The following is a 19,368-nucleotide window of genomic DNA, read 5'->3' on the forward strand; positions in this document are numbered from 1 at the left end:
TCAATGCTGGTCAATACAGATCCGCATACATTATTTAGCAGTGGTATTCTTTCTAGGCAACCAACATGTCCTGACATGTCAAATGTATAATGGTGAGCCCCATAGTAAAAAAACCTTTCACAAACAAAATATGCTCTGAACATTACATACTCGTGAGCTCGCGCACGTGCCCCCACACAAAACTGCATGCATTCAAGACTGTTCAAAGACTAGTTTATTGCAAGTGATAAAACTTTGACCATTCTCATAATCATTGATGTGGCGAATTAAAATCATAAATCTGCACGAGTAGCAAGCACACTACAACACAGGATAGGGAGGTAAATATATAGTTGATAATTTAGAAATAGATGTCACTAGTTTCATAATAGATCATATAAATAGTATCATCTTCAATTGTTATTCCTCTTCTTCTTCAGCTTCCTCCAGCCAATTTACAAATGGCTCCAGTGCTTTAACAAAGCTTTGCCTGCCAACATTTTGTCAACAACAGGAGAATAATTAGATAATCTTTTACCCTAAAATACATTCAAGAAAAGAAAAGAAAAGAAAAGAAAAGAAAATTTATTTTCCTATAAGGCCAACTACAACCCCGAATAGAAGGAATGTGTGAGTTCAAGGTTTTAGAACATGAATTGAGGTGGTAAGAAGGGATATGCACACACTAGAATTGAAAAGAAGTTGAAGCTTTAGACAGAATCGAATGTAGGAACAAGATTTTTTTTCCTTCGCTCCAACCCCACTTTTTTTTGGGTAAGGCTTTGACAATGATTATAATATTTTCAAGTAGATAAGAGAAAGCTCTCCTCCTTGCTGGAAACCGAAAGCGTTTCCTGAGGGATTTAGTGAGTTTTGTGGGAATTCCAGAAGATATGTATTCGTTATGTTCTTGGAATCTTTTCTCAATTGAAAAGAGAAGCATCGGCAACTGTCCCCACCCTAACATGGTCCAGTGAAACATAGTTTAGGTACACAACTGGCAAGCTATTATTATAAACCACTACAGTCCAATCCGAGGACCACATAAGATCTTATTATTGACCAAAAAATAAGCTCAATCACATGATTTTAATTTCTAATCGTCCGAATTAGATGGAAATTTTCTTTACATTGCCGCCCTTAAATTTCTTTCCATCCAAATCTAGAGAGCTATTTCCACACCAACTTTTTCCAACGCCACCCCAAGATGTGTTAACAAACCAACTACTCCAAAAAGACCGATCTGTTAACTATGAATCTAAGAGGGCCACAGGGCTTAACGGGGTATTATACAACTTAAGAGTAGAGCAAAAAATACACTCAACAAGATGTGCTAATGCTTTAGTGATTTATGTATGAATAGGGGTGGCGTTAGCAAAATTTGGTGAGGCGATAGAATCTCTCCAAATTTAATACGATCAGTTGGGTGGTTAAGTCATCCCATGGGCTGACTATGTCTAGCAAACCTTCTAAATGAAACCCAAAGGGTAGAAACTTTCGACGGTGAGGCACACAACACAACTACTATAAGTGTGGTAGTGCACGGGGCTGTCATTGATCGATTGTGTAAAGTATCATAGTTTTTCAACCAGCAAGAACAGGATTACTTAACAATCATTATCAAATAATCTTTATTAGAAGGGATTAAAAGATCAATAGAGCTTTTGTTCTGATATTCGAGGATGATAAGAGCAAAAAACTTGCATACCTGCCCTTTGGGTTTGTTCCTTTACGGAACCAGAGGAGAATTGTATCTTCTGCAAGCACATCCTGGTCGTAGAGAGATCTCACAATTTCGGGGAATAACTTCATTAGTTTGGCATCTCATAGCATTGGATCTGAACCTGGTACATCAGTTCTATCTCCAACTTTCCACTCGTACAAAAGGTACTCAAAAGTTTTGCCCATGTTTTCACCTGTTCAAAACCACAGCATCTCATTTTAATTAGATCTGTCATGGTGAGTGCTGCAATGTCCACTCTTCTATTACATGAGTTTGCTATCCACATGTGGATACCAAACATCTTTACGGGGAAAAAAAAAAAAAACTTGTTATAATATACTACTTGCACATTTCAGTTGACAAGACAAATAAGAAAATTTTCAGTGAGTTAATAAAAATTAGGTTAATAGGAAACGGGAGAATTAGCATACAGACCAATAGAAGTATCCATGCTGTCTCTGGTATTGGCATCGATACCTTATCACAGTGAAACGGATTTGCTAGGCATATTGAACTATCAAAGTTATCAAAGCTTCCCCAATTTTCCCAACTTGAGAGATATTGTGATCGTGCTCTAATGCTCATCCAGTTTTTTATTCAGTCACGCTTTAGGATTTCTTCCAACATGATGGTCCAACACATTCTATTAATCAAATATTTACTCAGCTTCAAACGTAAACACCTGTACAACTCATATCTACCTATATTTCTTCGTTGTCTATACATTCAAAACAACTTTTTGTCATGGATTTACTATTTATACGTTCATTCTGTATTTGTTAGAAATTTGCTAAGAGCAGTTAGTAGAGACCAAGTAGAGTAAGTAAGAATATCTCACATGGAAGCATGGGAATAAGGTACACATGATAATAGTCACTAATAAATAAAATAAACATAATATTCCATTATTAGTAACACTCAGGATTGGAAAGACAACCATAACTGAACTTTGATAAATTTTTCATTATACAATCTGTAGGGGCATCTCTCTTTTTTGAGGTTTGTTGATGCATCTGATGCTATTAAGAATTACCAATTTGTTCATTTGTTTTTTCAGATTTTGTGAAGGGAGAATTGGGAATGAATATGTAGTGTAAGTCAACACAGATAATGAGGATAACTAAAAGTTGGTGATATAGAAATTGATTTGAGAAGTGGAATAGGCTATATTGGACCCCTCGCATTTCATCTATTTGATGCTTGAAAATACAAGAAAGTTGCCTACACATTCTTTTGCATTGAAGAAGGCAAGGTGACCAATTTTTTAATAGCCATTCTAAAGAAAGTTCATCTGTCAGACAATCACTAGGTAAGACAATAAGCAAGAATGAGAAATTGTAAAGTCAGTAATATTGAAACATAAGTTTTTTTCCCCCTAAAGTGGCACTTGCATTGAATACCACAAAGCCCTTTGTTGCAATTCTGAGGAGATCTGATGATGAATTTCATTTATCAGGTGATGGACAACATAAAAGAGAAAACTACGAAGAATTTGGGTTGGGACAAAGATGCATATAAACAGAATTGGAATATCATTGATGAAACATGAAATTTCCATATGCATCGACACTAAATGCTACGACGTATCTTTCCAACCCAATATCATTACAAGACAACCCCCCCCCCCCCCCCCCCCCCCCAACCCCTAAATAAAAATAAATAAATAAGGACATGTTGGGTTTGTACAGCAGCACGGTCAAGCTAACAACATACCAAAGTGTAAAAGAACTCCATCAACAATAAAGGAATTGGCCATTTCCTTCGCTCGTGAAGCTTTTGTTGTTATTAAATTGCCATTGCAAACCCTTTACTTATATTCTATCTTATAAAAAAAATTATTCTATCTTGTTTGACATCAAGAAATTCAGTAGTTTCTAGAAAAGAAAGGAATTTTGCTTCATTTGCAATAAATTCTTTTGGTACCAAATTTAGGGCGGGCATGCCAAAGTTTAGATATCTGGGGAACCCTAATTAATAGAGTCCTTACTTATAGTTCTGTCTTTCAGAAAAGTACGGTTGGCTTCTAGACAAGGCTCATTATGAAATTTGGAGATCTTTATAGTTGTAAGATTAGGGTGTTTTCTTTGATTGGTCCTATTACACCCCCTTCACATGGAAACCAATAGTTGTAGCTATGGAAGCTCTGAGTCAATGAGTGGAAGCCTGTGAAAGGATCACTCAACTAAGATTCTCAGTTTATCTGACTGACGATATTAAAAAACCCAATGATAATTGTGTTTTAGTATACACAACAAGATTGTACAAAGTATTCAATCTTACTTGCACCTCCTTGCGATGCGAGTGAAACTAGAACGCCCTTAACCGAACAATTTAGTCATCAAATATTCAAGTGAATTGCATATTTAAAATTTTAAATCTTTGTATATAGTTTATTACATATGTATGTTTTTTATACTGACAAGGGTACATACTAAGAAGTGAAAAACTTATTAAAGTAATTACTAGAAGAAGAATTGCTTGGACCAAAAGAACATACCAAATTTGTACAAGTGATGTACAATAAAAGTTTGAAGGATGGGCATCTCAAGGTTAGCACAAACAAAGAAAATCCATTACTTGTGGATATGTGGCATTATATAATGAATGGTAGCTCAACCAAACTTATTAAAGTAATCGTTGCAAAGCAGATTGCAGTAATATGTAAAACAGCAACCTAGAGTTCAGAATCTAAATAAAAAGTAAAAAAATATCAATATATAGATGGTTCTATGAAAGAAAAAATGGCAAAATATGCCTAACATGTACCTGACGAAGTGCTGCATTGGCATTCTGCTGCTGATTTTTCCCTGACCACTGAACAGCATCCATTAGAACACCCCATAAAATCCGCACAACCTCCATGTCAGGTAAATTAGCATCCTTAACACGCTGCTTAACAGTTTCTATGACTTCAGATATATCAGCCTCCTCTGCTATCTGGGTTGTTAAAGCAGATTTCATCTCCTTAAGTTTGACCTCAAATATCTTCTTCTCATTGTATTCCACCAAAGCTACCAACCCTTCCTTGCTGACCAACAGAAATCAGACAAGAATAAGCCTCACTTAAAATTCAGATAAGCCCTCTGAAACAAAACCAGTATATCATTGTTCGCGTGGTCTTGTGGTGAGTGGGTTAGTGTTCGTTGTTTGTATCTCTGTCCATTATTGATGGAATCCTCTTTATTTATCAAAAAAAAAAAACGGAAAGAAAGAGAGAACTAATACTAGTGTCTTTTCATGATCTGTCATGATCTGGAGAGAAAAAGAAATAAGGGGGAAAAAAAGAATTGAACTTTGGAGGAGATTTTCAAATGGCCAAATATCATTAAAGACAATAATTCACTATTATATGAGAGCAATATCAGATGATGTCGAAGTTTAAAATTTAAAATCTTGTCTTGAGACAATGTTTCAGTAAAGTCAGGAGAAAACTGAGATGGTCTAGACCGAAACATTCAATGTTTCATTCTAGTCTCGGCTGAATTGAAAATGTTCCACCGAAACAGTACAAAACTTTAAACTATAGACAGCATAATACGCAAATCTTGAATATATGGGGCAAGACAGTTGAATGGTGAAATAGGATGTTGCACACACCAATATTTGGGATTAAGGCATAGATGATGACAGTGATGTTATCAATCCATAAAATAAACAAATTATTAACCACCATTCAGAAAATAAGGCTAAATTATCTTGTAAGAAATATTCAAGTTTTCCTCAGACCAAGAGACTCATTGGTAGTTCCTCAAAGCGAGTCATGCTGAAATATCTCAGGAAAGAACCGAGATAACTGTTCAAGCTACCACTCAAACATGATGGGTTTTGGCACCGTGAAACATCAACATACCGAAAGAATCTTTTTAAGGGTAAAAGAAATTCATTAAAAAGAAAGGAACCTTTAAAAAACCATCATAAATAAATAAGTTATAAAGTATGTGATCGTAGCTTCCCACATTGCTAAAGTTCATGTGTATATTTAGATAGATCAGATTATTTTTTAGAGATTCCCTGTAATAATAATTGCATTAATATCCTTGAAAGAAACACCCACGTGAAATGCTCAGAGAAACCTTCAGCGGAGCGCTTGGAGGAGGGAAAGAAGTCAAGGAGATTGTCCTCCATTTTACCCCGCTTCAGAAGTGAAATCAGATCATCAAGACTGTTGTCGATCAGATATTCCTTGAAAAAGTCAGTTATGAATGAAAGCACTAAACCCTTGGCCACAAGATTATCCTTGAGTAGCGGCTGGAGAACCGTCTCTGGAGGAAGACCCGATAATTTCTGAGAGAATGTAAGAGCTGTGAATATTGCGAGTTTCTTCCTCTCATTCTCCTCAAAAAGCTCCAATGATTGCAAGAATCTTCGCATGACATTTTCGAGATTCTTTATGAGAAAGGGCCTCCGACGCAAGATCTTCTGTATGTAGAGTACAGATGGCAAAATAGCTTCACGTTTTGGCTCACAATCTATAACAGAGTAAGTGTGGCGCTCCCCTTCATCAGACTTTGTTGTACCAGGTTGAGTCCGTCCACCTATGAAAATTACCTGTAGTTACAGAATAAATTAGACCTATCCACTAAAAAAGAAAATATGTAAAAATCTGAAAGGTAATTGGCAGGTCAAGTGATATGTCAAGTATAATTAGTAAAAGAAAATTCCAAGGGTTCAATAAATATTTAAAGTTGCATGGAAAATATGTACAGTTGGACGGCTATAAAGAGATTCATCTACATGCTTAACTTTTTAAATTTACATCATTACTTGATATATTAAATAGCAAGTAGATTTATTTAATCTAGAATGAAGAAAAATCTTCATTGGGACGTTAAGGGTATTTTGGTACTTGTGTAAGGACACTTCTGTAAATGTCAAAAATATTAGTGGTATTTTTATGTGTTTAAAAACATTTAATATCCAAACACCAAATTACCCTTGCCCTTTTCAATAAAAACAAACATTTAAATTCCAAAAGTACCAAAATACCCCTTACCTAAATCACTATAAGACAACAACTAAGGATGTTATTGGAAAAGAAAAGTATAGGAGGTAGCACTCCTTCAACTTCAAACTAGATCCCCAAAAACAGCTCTGACACCTCAAAACCATCTAAAGGATAGTCCTTGTCACCCCCCCCCCCCCTCCTCTCCCCCAATTGCTTGATTGGATAGATGGATGACTATGTTCTCACATTTTGAAACACCCCCTATCAGTTGACTCCACAACTCACCACTGTTGCTAGATTTCTTCACCTGAGACTAATTCAGCTATGTTATTGAACTAGCACTCACTAGGTGGTTTGAAGAATACTGATGAGCTACTGCTCAGATTTTCCAATCCTCTCATAACACGGTCACTAGAAGCATTTCAACCCCCCAACACCAACACACACACACACACACACAAGGTTAGTAGGAATTGCAGAATACTCCTGGAAATAGTCTCCACAAATGCCCTAGGATTCCATCAAAAGTCTGTCAATTTGACACAGTTCATACACCAACCTTTAGATTGATGGTCAGTATTAGATGTCAAATTTAGCCCCATTGGATAGGCCAATGAAGTACCGAAACAAAAACACTTTGTAGTCATAAAATAAGAATCACTTTGACTTATCAGTGGAATACCCTTTGCTGGATTTCTTCACCTGAGATTCATTCAATGATGTTTTGGAGCTGGCACTTGGTTCAAAGAATAATGATCTAAGTCGCTGCGAAGATCTTTTAATAGGTCCCTAGAGGCATTTGAAATCCCTCCTCCCCACCACCCACACCCACCCACCTTTCATCTTACTATATTACAATATCCAAACACAAAGCACTTCATCGAGGAGTATCTAATGCACCATTTAGATGAGATAACAAGTGTCAGTTCCAAAAAGGTAAAATACCTCACCATATACAACTTGAGATACTTTAATGAATGATTGAATGAATTGAGACTCACCTCCTCAAATGAATGCATGAACTGACCAATTATGATCACTACACATGTAGTATGTCGATATCTAACTTCTTGGTGGTAAGATAAATAAGCTAACTTCTAATAAATCTTGATCAATACTAGATGATCTTGACCACAATTCTTTGGTAAGAAAATTTCAGTCAAGTCCACAATAACATCGATTCCATACTAGAACGTACTCTCAAATTAAATAAAGAACCTCCCTCAAGCAAATCACCTAAATCTCATCAAATCTCTCAAAGAGCAAATATTCTTCATATTAAAGACACCTGTACTATTCCACACATATTAAACAAATAGGAAGCAATTTATCAAAAGAAAAAACTAGGGCAACATCCTTTCTTGGTACACACAAATTTACCTATCAAAAAGGGAAAGAGAGAAGGGTGGGGGGGGGGGGGGGGGGGGGGGTGGTGCTGTCATCATCTCATGAGCCCATCTGAAAAAGATACTTGTTTTCTCTGTCAATCTCTGGAGCACCAAGGTTATTATTGCAGTCCTACATCAACTTACACTACCAAAGAGATTGGCTTCTCATTTATAAAATAAGGAATATTTCTATACAGAAAAGATCTTCTGTAAGCCGTAAATCTAAGATGTCGACCAGCTTGTTAGTTAATCACCAAGGGAGGACCGATTGATGTTCTAGATGATCAGGAAACAGTGCGCAATAAATCACCATCACTCGAGAGTTACCAAAAAAATTGCAAAAGAATCTTCAACTCCCCACCCCCCTGGGCGGCCCAACAAAGGTAATCTCTGCCATATACACCATTCAATAAAACCAATGATTTATGCAATCCATCATTTTTATTAAAATCCATCACACGCTTAAGTTGGCATTTGGAAATAAATAATCCAAAGTTTCTCATTAAAACTTGTCTTTTCTAATAAGTAAATTTGCTTTAAAACACTAAACTTATATTTAAACTTACACAATAAAGATGTCTAGAATTTAGTTTCTCTACTTATTACAAAGAAAAATCTTACAAACTATAGAGGCAAAATAGATACAAAGCATTTGGAAATGATTTAATTCAAATAAAATACCAAAAACAAAAGCTTAAAAAGCATTATCAATGTGTCAAGAATACTTGCCTCGAAAAAAGTGTCACCGTATCTTGAGAAGTTAAGGTTTGAAGATTCGATGCTCTTAGCAACAAGTTCCTGCAAATAGCAAATCCTTGGTCAAGCATTTCAAGATGACCGAGCTACAAAATGTTGTTTTAAACCAAAACCACTCCCAAAGGTCAATGATCAGCAACCATCTCCTTATGTCACACAGAGGACGACCTTGTAATTCTTTCTGTGAGTGTTTAGGACCTCACCAATTAAACATGCTAAAAATGAAGTCTACCTGATACCATACCAAACATGATTACAGATAGAATAAAATAATCAAATGCCAATCATCTAAAAAGACAAGGTTTATGCCCATTCATAATGGCACTTATATTGATAAGGCTTCTGTCAGAATCAACATATGTATGAATTGTCAAGTCCCATATCCCTAGAAAAGAGGATACATAGATTAGACAATATACTCAGATCATGAAGAAGAAATAATAATTTTCATAAAATGATCAATATATCCACTCTCACAACCTCAATCCATGATCTTTTTGGTCTTCCTCTCACTCTTTTAGAACTTTCAATTAGCAGAGCCATTTTAATTGGAGCTGTAACCTTGTTGTATCTGACAAAACCATCTAAACCTAGTTTATCACCTATTGGGGTGATTCCTACATTTTTACATGTGTACATTTCTAACTTTACCCTTCTTATAAGATGCCACCTCAGTGGAGTGGCAAATTCTGTGTGCAGTGATACTAATTGGATTCCACATGTTAAAAGCATGTGGAATCCAAAAAAAAATATCAGAAAATTTTTTGGAGTGGCAAATTCTGTGTGCAGTGATACCAAAGACCTGGGATCAAGACCCCGCTTCATACAAAAACTATTGAAAAAAATTTGTCCTTCTTAATTTTCCCAGCAAGCAAGCTCATCTCTCTTAGGCGCTTAATCCATGAATTATACGATGGGATACCATAGTTTGCCTATAGGAAAGCGAAAAGTGAATGTACTAAAATTACATTGGCCTCAAAGAAACTTTCTATTGGAAAAAATTAGAAGTCTGTGGTATAAATGTTCATTTAAACAGTGCATGAAAAAGGAATACAGACTTGTTGCACCAAAATCTGGAGTTTTTGGAACCCGACACATTCCAGCATCAGCACTTTACCCATTAAAGAAACCATCCAATTTGATATTCCATACAAAGATTTGCTCTAATTGCACGGTCTCCTTAATGGGTAAAGAAACCATGCAACTTCAATTGAAAGTCATTCTAACATGAATATTCATCACAACTGGGAACTAAACTAGGGTTACAGAATTGAATATACATAGGTAACTTACAAGATCACCAGCATTATCCAGATATATCTGGACCACTGCATCTGCAAATGTTGCAGGGTCCAAAGGAGCTGCTATATTCCGTTTGCGGGTCTTAATCCGCGTACCACTGTATTTACAGAAATGAAATAAAATAAACAGCAATTGTGAACTAGTTAGGAGCATAAAATTGGATGAGAATAGGCAATAAACAAAAAAAAAAGGTATGATAGGACATAGCCAATCTCCAATCTATCATACATTATATACCTAGCCAAGTCACATGGTTCATCTCCGATCAATTAGTACCGCCAACATAGAAAGAACAAAGCTTAGGTGTCAGCTCAAACAAGTTCAGGCACCCGACATCTCAGCACCTCCTTCTAGAGGAAGTTTCAAAATAACTTTGCCATGACAACTAAGTAACATTTTCTCTGATTCAAAAATTAATTACTTAATAAATAAATAACTCATAACTCATGGCTGCAACTGGTTTGTCATTTTAGAGAAAGTGTTTAGTGCACTTTCAGATCCTCGTGAATCTATTGGTGTTATTTGGAGGCTCACTATTTTACATGATTTAAATTCCAATACTATAGTGATGCAAGACGATGAGGGGAGATAAGAAAATATGGGGGTTTAGGGAATTTGATTTAGGATTTGAGTAGGATATGGTAATTTAATTATGAACTTTTACAAGTATGACCACAATCCCAATGACCAAAAATACAAGACTAGATGAAACGGGTTAAAAGTTTGTAGGGTAAGGAGAGGATAGGTAGAATAAAATGGATTTCAAAAATCAAGAATCAAGAAAGGGATTTCAAGAATTAAGAAACAAAAAGACAATCATAAAAAATAAAAAATAAAGATTAGACCGAAAAAAAAAAGAAATGATAGAAAGATAGAACCTTGGAATCACACCAAGGGTTTCTTGGAATCACATCAAGAATGGTGGAGAATTCAGTTTACTTCATGGAAAAAACTCACTCTTTATTCATCAAATCTTCTTCATTAAAAAAAAATCCTAATGCAATCTATATAAAGAAAATAAATCTAAGAGTCCTAATCAAACTAAAACACCAAATAAATAACCAAATTTTCGTAACTTTCTCTCTTCTAATTTTTCACCCTAATAAACTTAAATAAAAAATAAACTAAAATTATTAAATTGCTCTTAAATATTATACTGAGACCATGAGCCAATAAAACATCAAAATAAGCCCAAAAAACATAAAATTAAAGCCTTAAAATAAAAATTAAAATCTACTCTTCAAGATTTGATGTCCCCATCAATTCCCCTCAACACTGGTGAAATAAAATTGTGGTAATTCCCCAGCAAAAGAAGTCTGTGTAATCCATGTGCAATACGATCCTAACTTGCTTCTCAATCAATGCACCGTCCATGTTTTAATATATATCATCAAACCAAGTAAAAATTCATTGAACTCTTATTTTCTGGCAAGAACTAAAGCTGACACTCTGAAATGCTCCATGCATAATGCAACTCATTGATTTATCCCAAATATCATCTACCTTTTCTTTTCTGTGGGACAAAACTTGTGTAAGCAATAAATGATGTAACGACTCAATAATTTTGTTTTTCAATTGTTCAAATTTTTCAGACATTGACTCTTCTTCAAGATCCAATAATGATGCCTCACATTTGTCAATCTCAATCTCGCTTAAATCAAGCTCATAGATTTCTTCATTACTTGTCTTGTGTTTAGATGCATGGATTTTTGTCACATTTGCTTCATTATTCATGTTCAAATACTACGATTTAAAATGTACAAAATGATTGCACTTGGAACACAAGTTCTCTTGTCTGAACTCATACCATGGATCACTTGATTGCCTATGCTCTTCACTTTCCTTTATAATACGGTCACGAACAATGCAAAAATATACCCAAGAGTGGCGCGTTCAATGTAGTTTTGACAACATATTTTTCAGCTCCTCTGAGAGCATCTCTGTTGAGTCCATCTCTTATCAACGTGATTTGCTAATTAGTGTTGCCTTAACCTAGTCTCTGATACCAAATTTGACACAAGACGATGAGTAAAGATAAGAAAATATGGGTTTTGGGAATTTGGTTTTAGGATTGGATTAAGGATTTGGGTAGGATATGGTAGTTTAATTATGAACTTTAGCAAGTATGGCCATTTTAGCAAGTGTGGCCACAATCCTAAAGACCAAAAATACAAGGCTAGATGAAAAGAGTTAAAAGTTTGTAGGGTAAGGAAAGGATGGGTAGAATAAAATGGATCTCAAGAATCAAGAATCAAGAAACTAAAATAAAATCATAAAAAGAAAAAATAAAGATTAAAAGAAAAAAAAAATGAATAGAAAGATAGAACCTTGGAATCACACCAAGAATGCTGGAGTACTCACTTCACTACATAAAAAAAAACTCATTCTTTATTCATCAAATCTTCTTCATTAAAAATAAACTCTAATACAATGTATATAAAGAAAATAAATCTAGGAGTCCTAATCAAACTGAAATACCAATAAATAACCAAATTTCGTAACTTCCTCTCTCCTAATTTTTCAACCATAATAAACTTAAATAAAAGACAAACTAAAATTATTAAATTGCCCCTAAATATTATACTAAAACCATGGGCCAATAAAACATCAAAATAAGCCCAAAAAATATAAAATTAAAGTCCTAAAACATAAATCTAAATAAAAACTAAAATCTACTCTTCAAGATTTGATGTCCCCATCATATAGTGCTATTTTTTTAATAAGTACTATATAGCTATTTTGGACATTATTTGTTATGTAAAAGTAAGTATTATGAGTAATCCAATTAAAATAAGTAGAGTTGCAGTTATAAGTGTGGGGGTAATTTGGTCTTCGGTTGTAAGTAGGGGTGTCAATGAGTACCCATTTACTCGGAACCGAAATCGAAAACCCCGGTTCCGGTTCCCTTTTTATTGGAACCGATTAGAATCGGGTCTAATATGGAACCGAACTGATAGGAACTAGAACCATTAGGTTCTATCCGATGGGTACCCGGAACCGATTTATTTTGTCATTTATTTTTACATTATACATGATTCAAAGTAATCTGATATTTTAAAATTAACATATATGATATAAAGTTCTTCAAATTTCATATAACCTAAATATTTGAGTTTAAGATGAGTCATTTCTTTTTAAATTTATTACTTGTAAAGTAAATACATTTTAATATTTGAAAATAAAAGTCATTAAATCATCATTTTAGTGGAATAAATAATTATTAAGTTGATACTTTATAAATAATATGTTATTTTTTAGAAGGAATTTTTTGTTATAATGATTTTGAAATAATTTTTCTCATTCGATTCTTGAGAATCGGAACCGATGGGTACCCGTGATTTTTTATGGTTTCGGTTCCGGTTTCACTTATTTTAAAACCGGAACCGGAACCGACAAGAACTGGAACCGATAAAATATAAAAGTTATGGTTCCAAATATCATAGCAACCGAACCGGAACCGACCCATTGACACCCCTAGTTGTAAGAGGTATAAAAGCCAAAAACTCCCAAGTTTGATTATGCTATACTTTTGGAATTGCTAAAGTTCGAAAAAAAAAAAAAAAAAAAAGCTTTTCCTCTCAAGAGAGAAATATTTTCCCTTATAGTTCTCAAACTAGCATCGTTTCTACTCACTTCTTCCTAGTTTCTATTGTTTATCCTTGTTTTTGTGGGAACACCACTCCACATGCCTTACTAACTTAGCTAAGTTGGCACTTTAGATACGTATTGGTATTCTAGAACAGTTGATGCAAGATAGTCAATCGCCAAGATAACCGGATTCGTTCCTATTATGTCAAACCACGAACCGGTATGAAGTAAACTGGTTCACAGTTCGGTTCGTAATAGGGTTGCGGAAAGCAGCAAATCTGTATACAGGTTCTAGTCAATATTAGAGATACCCCTATTTTGAGAACAACATATCCCTCCAATTTTGCTCAATATCAAAGATACTCCTGTGTTTTCAAACTGATGCAATACCCCCTTGACTAGGTCTTCTTCTCTGAGAGTAGCACAAATGCCCTCTACAAACCAGGTTCACTCTAGAGTGGCGAAATGCTAACCACGAACTACAAACCCTAATTTGAACCGAGTGAACTGACAAACCAGGTAACATATTTCTAGACCTATGTTTGCAAAACTTGGAAAACCTGACTAAAACTCAATTCAGATATCCATTGAGTTGAAAAAACCCAACCAATCATGAGTCAACTCGGACAAGTCAAATAAATATATTCTTAATTTATTAAATACTTTTTAAGTATAGTCCCTTAAAATTTAGAAGTATATTCAATGAACAACTAAGTCTTGCAGTATAATGAAGGTCGCATAAAAAGATAGATTCAACATCAAATATATGGCAAAAAATACATGGAGAAATCAATGAAGCAAAAGAGAACACAACATACCCGAGAGTGGGTTTCTCCTTCGAGCTGCACAGAGGAACCAATTCTCAATAAATCATGCATTAAAAGTCTCAAATTACACGTATATCTATTCAAAATTTACTATAGATAATCTCGAAATCACCTTAAAAGACTCAAATTACACCTTTCTATCTAAAATTTAGTTTAAAAAAAAAGATATATTTTTTATCTCAAAATCACATTAAAAGTCTCAAATTACACCTGTCTATCTAGAATTTAGTAAAAAGGATGTGTATTTTTATCTCAAAATAACATAAAAATTCTCAAATTACACCTGTGTCTATCCAAAAATTTAGTTTAAAAAAAAAAATATAGTTTTATCTCAAAATCATCATCTTCGGATTATTTTGATCTCGAATAACCAACAAAAAACCTCTTTTTACCTAACACTAAAAAAACCTAATTGACCCGAGAAAAATGAAACCCCAAAACATGCATGTGTAGATCAAAGATTGACAAAGAACCCATGAAAAAGAACAGATCAAAGGGGATAACTAATAAAAAAAACGATCTTTTGTCACAAAGTCAATCAATAAGAACAGATCTATTGAAAACTTTTGTGAAAAAATTAAAAAAAAAAAGATAAAGAGGGAGAAATCGATCGCTAGTGTACGGAAGAACAAATGATTGGATAAGAGATGAGTGGGAAAGATTCTTACCTCATAAACCAAGATCGAGGAGATCGAGAGAGACAGAGAGTAAGAGAGAGAGTTGATCGAGGAACCAAGAGAGAGAGAAAGCAACTATAGGCAGTACTTTTAATCCTTTAAATAAGATAATTTTATTAGGACACCAAATTTTACTTATAACACACCCCTTTTTCTTATTTACATGATCTTCTTTATTTGGTGCATCTCAATTCACCTTATTAGAATGCTTCTATGCAATTCTCTTAACATATTTTAATTCCAAAAATGAAAGGACTTTGCATATAAGAATTTTTTAAATCAAATTTGTTCTCTCTCTCTCTCTCTCTCTCTCACTATTTGTCCCTCTTTTTTTTTTTTTTTTTAAGAAATGCTAGAAGATGACTTTAGTATCTAATTAATCATATTTGATGGGTAATATATAATTCATCTATTTGATATACTATGAATAAAAATTGATGTATCAAGAAAATTCACTTAGGGCCAGTTTGATTGAATGGAAATCCAATTTCCATGAATTTTGAAGTCCATGGGAAAATGTGTGGGGTGGAAAAATAAAGATGAGGTGTTTGATAAGAAATGGAGAAAAAGGACATGAAAAAAAAAATTTAATCAGAAAAGCGAGGAGAGAGAGGGGGGGTGGGGGGTCGATAGTGGAGACAGAGGAGAAAGAGAAGAAGATAGAAGTGGTGGAGGTGAATGGGTTGGAGGCAGAGATAGAGGGAGGAGGAATTAGAAGAAGAAGAGAAAAGGGGGATTTTGGCCAATGGAAATAGCGCAGCAGCTAGAGGAGACGATGAAGACGTTAGCAATGCACCAATGGTGGTGATGGTGGTGGTGGTGAAAAAGAAAAAGAAGAAGATAGGAGATTAAGAGATTAGGAGATAAAAATTATGGGTGAATTTCATTTTTTTTCATGGGTATGATGGAAACATAAAATTCATACTTTGTTGGACTTTTCAAAGATTGTAAAAAAATCATTTTCCATAACAAAAATCAATCAAACATGTGAAAAATAGAAATCTTTTGCATGAAAAATGGGTTTTCACCTACGTTTACCCTTAACTAAAAATAAGCTTACTCTCCCCATGTTGAAAAAGTTGTGTGGCTTTCGGCTTATAGGCTTTTTTCTCATATGTTTCTTGCTCTCCACTGCATGACACATGCAGCCTAAGAAATGTAGTTTTGTAAGTTGAGGATGTCGCGGGGTTAATGTGATTGGTCTATCCCAATCCTGAGAGTGTTGTGTGCAAAAAGTCTTTGAGCAAACTTTTTTTGAAATAGTTGAAAGGGATCCTCTTCACTTTTTATACAGTTGAGAGAGTGTCACGTTTTAAGAAAACAACACCTCAACCCTTTGGGTTTCATGGCCTATATCAGATTTGAAAATTAAAAAAAATATATACTAAAACGTGAAAACATAAAATCATTTCCAACGTGAAAACATAAAATATGCTAAAACGTGAAAACATGAAAGTTTCTAAACTGTTGGAAAATTAAATGAAAGTTCTTGAATCTGACAATAACAATAAAATAAAATAAAACAAGAGTTGTTGAACTCGAGGCACAAGATAATTTCCTTGAAAACATAATTCACTCCTAACTCAAATAAAACTTAAGTTTGCTAAAAGATTTCCAACGAGACGTTTTTAGGATACAATAAACCCAATCTATTAATTACAATCCATCGTCTTGTAAAAATGAAGAATTACCTTGATAACTCAATCGAATAAATACCAGAAAATTAAAGTAGAAAGAAGGAATTAAAAATTATGTATTTTGGAGAAAGATTAGAAAATTGTGTCTTGATTTGTGTTTATAGATCTTTTTTTATACATTCAAATAGCCATCATGATTAATTGTCTCAGTAGTCATGATTGGATGGCTTGGATCTCTCTAGATCTGATCTGATGGTCATAGGATGTGTTTTCATGAACCAAGAAAACACCCATTGGAACTTGGTCAAAAGCATTTTGACCTGTTGTCAAACCCCAATGACTAATTGTCAAATCCTACACCAACTATGATCATCCAACAGTCGAGATCAAATCTTGATGTTTGATTTAGCAAATAGAAAAAGCCTCCTAAACGGTGAAATGTAATATCTAAAATACATAATTAAATTAGTTATTTGAGAGATCTCATATAACCTCAAGGTGAGTATTATATTTTTTCTATGTGAGACTACTATATTTTAGGAGATAAAATCCTAAGTTCCACACTCTCTCTAGAATACAAAATATAAAAATACCCTTCAACTTAAAAAAAAAAAAATCCAATTTAACCCGAAAAACTTTAAAAACAAATAAATCTATTTTTTTATATTGAATCTAATAAATATTTATTTTATTAAATAGTAATTAATATTAAAATAAACTTCTAAATTTAAATTGAGTGATTTTACTATCTCGTCGTCAATGTGGCATTATTTGAAGCATCAAAACACGCTACAAGGAGCTAGATGAAAAGGTGTTATAGATGTCACTCCCCAAAAAAGTGGGTAGGTTGGTAAAAGTCTATGGCTAATAACACAAAGTAGGTAAGATTAGAGTTGTTAATGGATCATATCAAACCCAAGATCCAATCTACTTTGATGGATCAAATTCAGGATTTGGGTGCTGATGTGGACTTTATTCAACAAAATATTTAATTGAATAACTTATTCAATCGGTTATGGATCACAATATGAAAAAGCCTATATTTGGTGGATTAAGGTGTCAAAATTTTGTTTTCAACAGACTAAAACCATCAAATTAATTGAGGATGGGAGAAATTTGATGTCTCTAAGCCATCGAATTGAGGAACATAAAAATTTTCAACAGCCGTGGGCCATCGAAATTTGATTTCTAAAACTTGTGGGCATTGGCGCCTCAAAAATTTCAGTTTTCACATAGTGGATCTACCTATATGCCAATCCAATAGGGATCCAATAAATAACATGTTCATATGTATAAAGTATACTATAAATTTCTTTTATATATACTACATATATATCTATATTATGTAAATTAAATTGAATTTAATCAAAACCAAATGTTAAAATTGACTTGATTTTCCCATCCGAAAAAAAATTGCTAGGTCGGGTTGCTATCAATTATAAGTTGTTTCAAATATGCCTCCCTCAAAAGTGATATTTTTTTCCAAGCTCTTCGAGATATTTATAAGCTAAATTTTCTTTAAATTTCACATATTAAATGAATATAATTCTATTGGTTATAATCTTCGCACGTGGTTGAACTTCATATATAATTTTATTGACTCTCAGTCATCATTTGGGACATATTCTCAATTCTCCATCACGTCATTTGCATCATATTCTCTTTGTAATAGCATGATATTAGTGACTACATGTGCTAACTTTGACAAAATCGACACGACCGGATATATTCCTTACTAGCATTTTGTCTATTTCCCTTTGGAGAAAGTATGGTTAACTCGTATCCATAGTGGAATGAGTAATGCACATATACCTTTTTTTTTTTTCTTGTTTCCTTGAAATTGCTCTACTATCAAATGTCAATATTTCATATGGATCCGATATCAGTAGCATCATTACAAAATTTTCATGATACAAACTCCTACTAGACCAAACCATGAACTAGTTTGTGATATGATTCATAAATATTGGATTCATGAATACAATGAATCACATACTAACCCAATTTGCAAGCCTAACCGTTCGAATATGTTGAATTTTGTCATTGGGTTTTGGTGAACCAAATTGATAATACACTATATATATTGATCTATATTTTAGGAATAGATAAGAATCTTGACTGTTGGATTTTGTGTTTATATGATCAAGATCATGTGTTTTCTCACGAGTTTCATGGGTCACTAGAGCTTATATATGGGTCGGGATCTAAAGACACACAAATCTACTCATAAAGTAATAAATCTACTCAGTCGTTGGACTAAAAGATGATCAAACGGTTCATGTTATAAAATAGAGAAACATGTGCACGTGCTTCTAATAAATCACTTGAAAGTTTCATTATTTGTAAATACCTCCCCCACCCATTTCATCTTCTTCACTACTGTTCTTGACTATGAGAACGTCATTGATGCCCTAGAAGTCCTAGAGAGAAAGAAATAGATCTAAAATCTAATAAAACAAAAAGAGACTAATTTAATGATTCAAAACATCATAAAAATGAAAATCAGATTCATTAGAATGCAAAAAACTCTAACTTGTTATTCCCCT

The 19,368-nt window shown here is 33.9% G+C and overlaps 1 protein-coding gene across 1 annotated transcript; it reads right to left on the reverse strand.

Annotated features, from left to right (window-relative positions):
* Positions 1-199: 199 nt before the first annotated feature.
* LOC147396625 (uncharacterized) lies at positions 200-15,311 on the reverse strand. The gene is given in 9 exon segments (XM_086451601.1): positions 200-469; positions 1,688-1,805; positions 1,808-1,895; positions 4,469-4,730; positions 5,757-6,250; positions 8,765-8,833; positions 10,085-10,190; positions 14,500-14,523; positions 15,177-15,311. Coding segments are annotated over 9 exon segments (1,236 nt in total). The 5' UTR covers positions 15,182-15,311; the 3' UTR covers positions 200-399.
* Positions 15,312-19,368: the final 4,057 nt, after the last annotated feature.

Source organism: Akebia trifoliata, chromosome 8 (genome assembly GCF_017979445.1).
Source record: "Akebia trifoliata isolate Shusen 1 chromosome 8, ASM1797944v1, whole genome shotgun sequence".
Taxonomy (NCBI): domain Eukaryota; kingdom Viridiplantae; phylum Streptophyta; class Magnoliopsida; order Ranunculales; family Lardizabalaceae; genus Akebia; species Akebia trifoliata.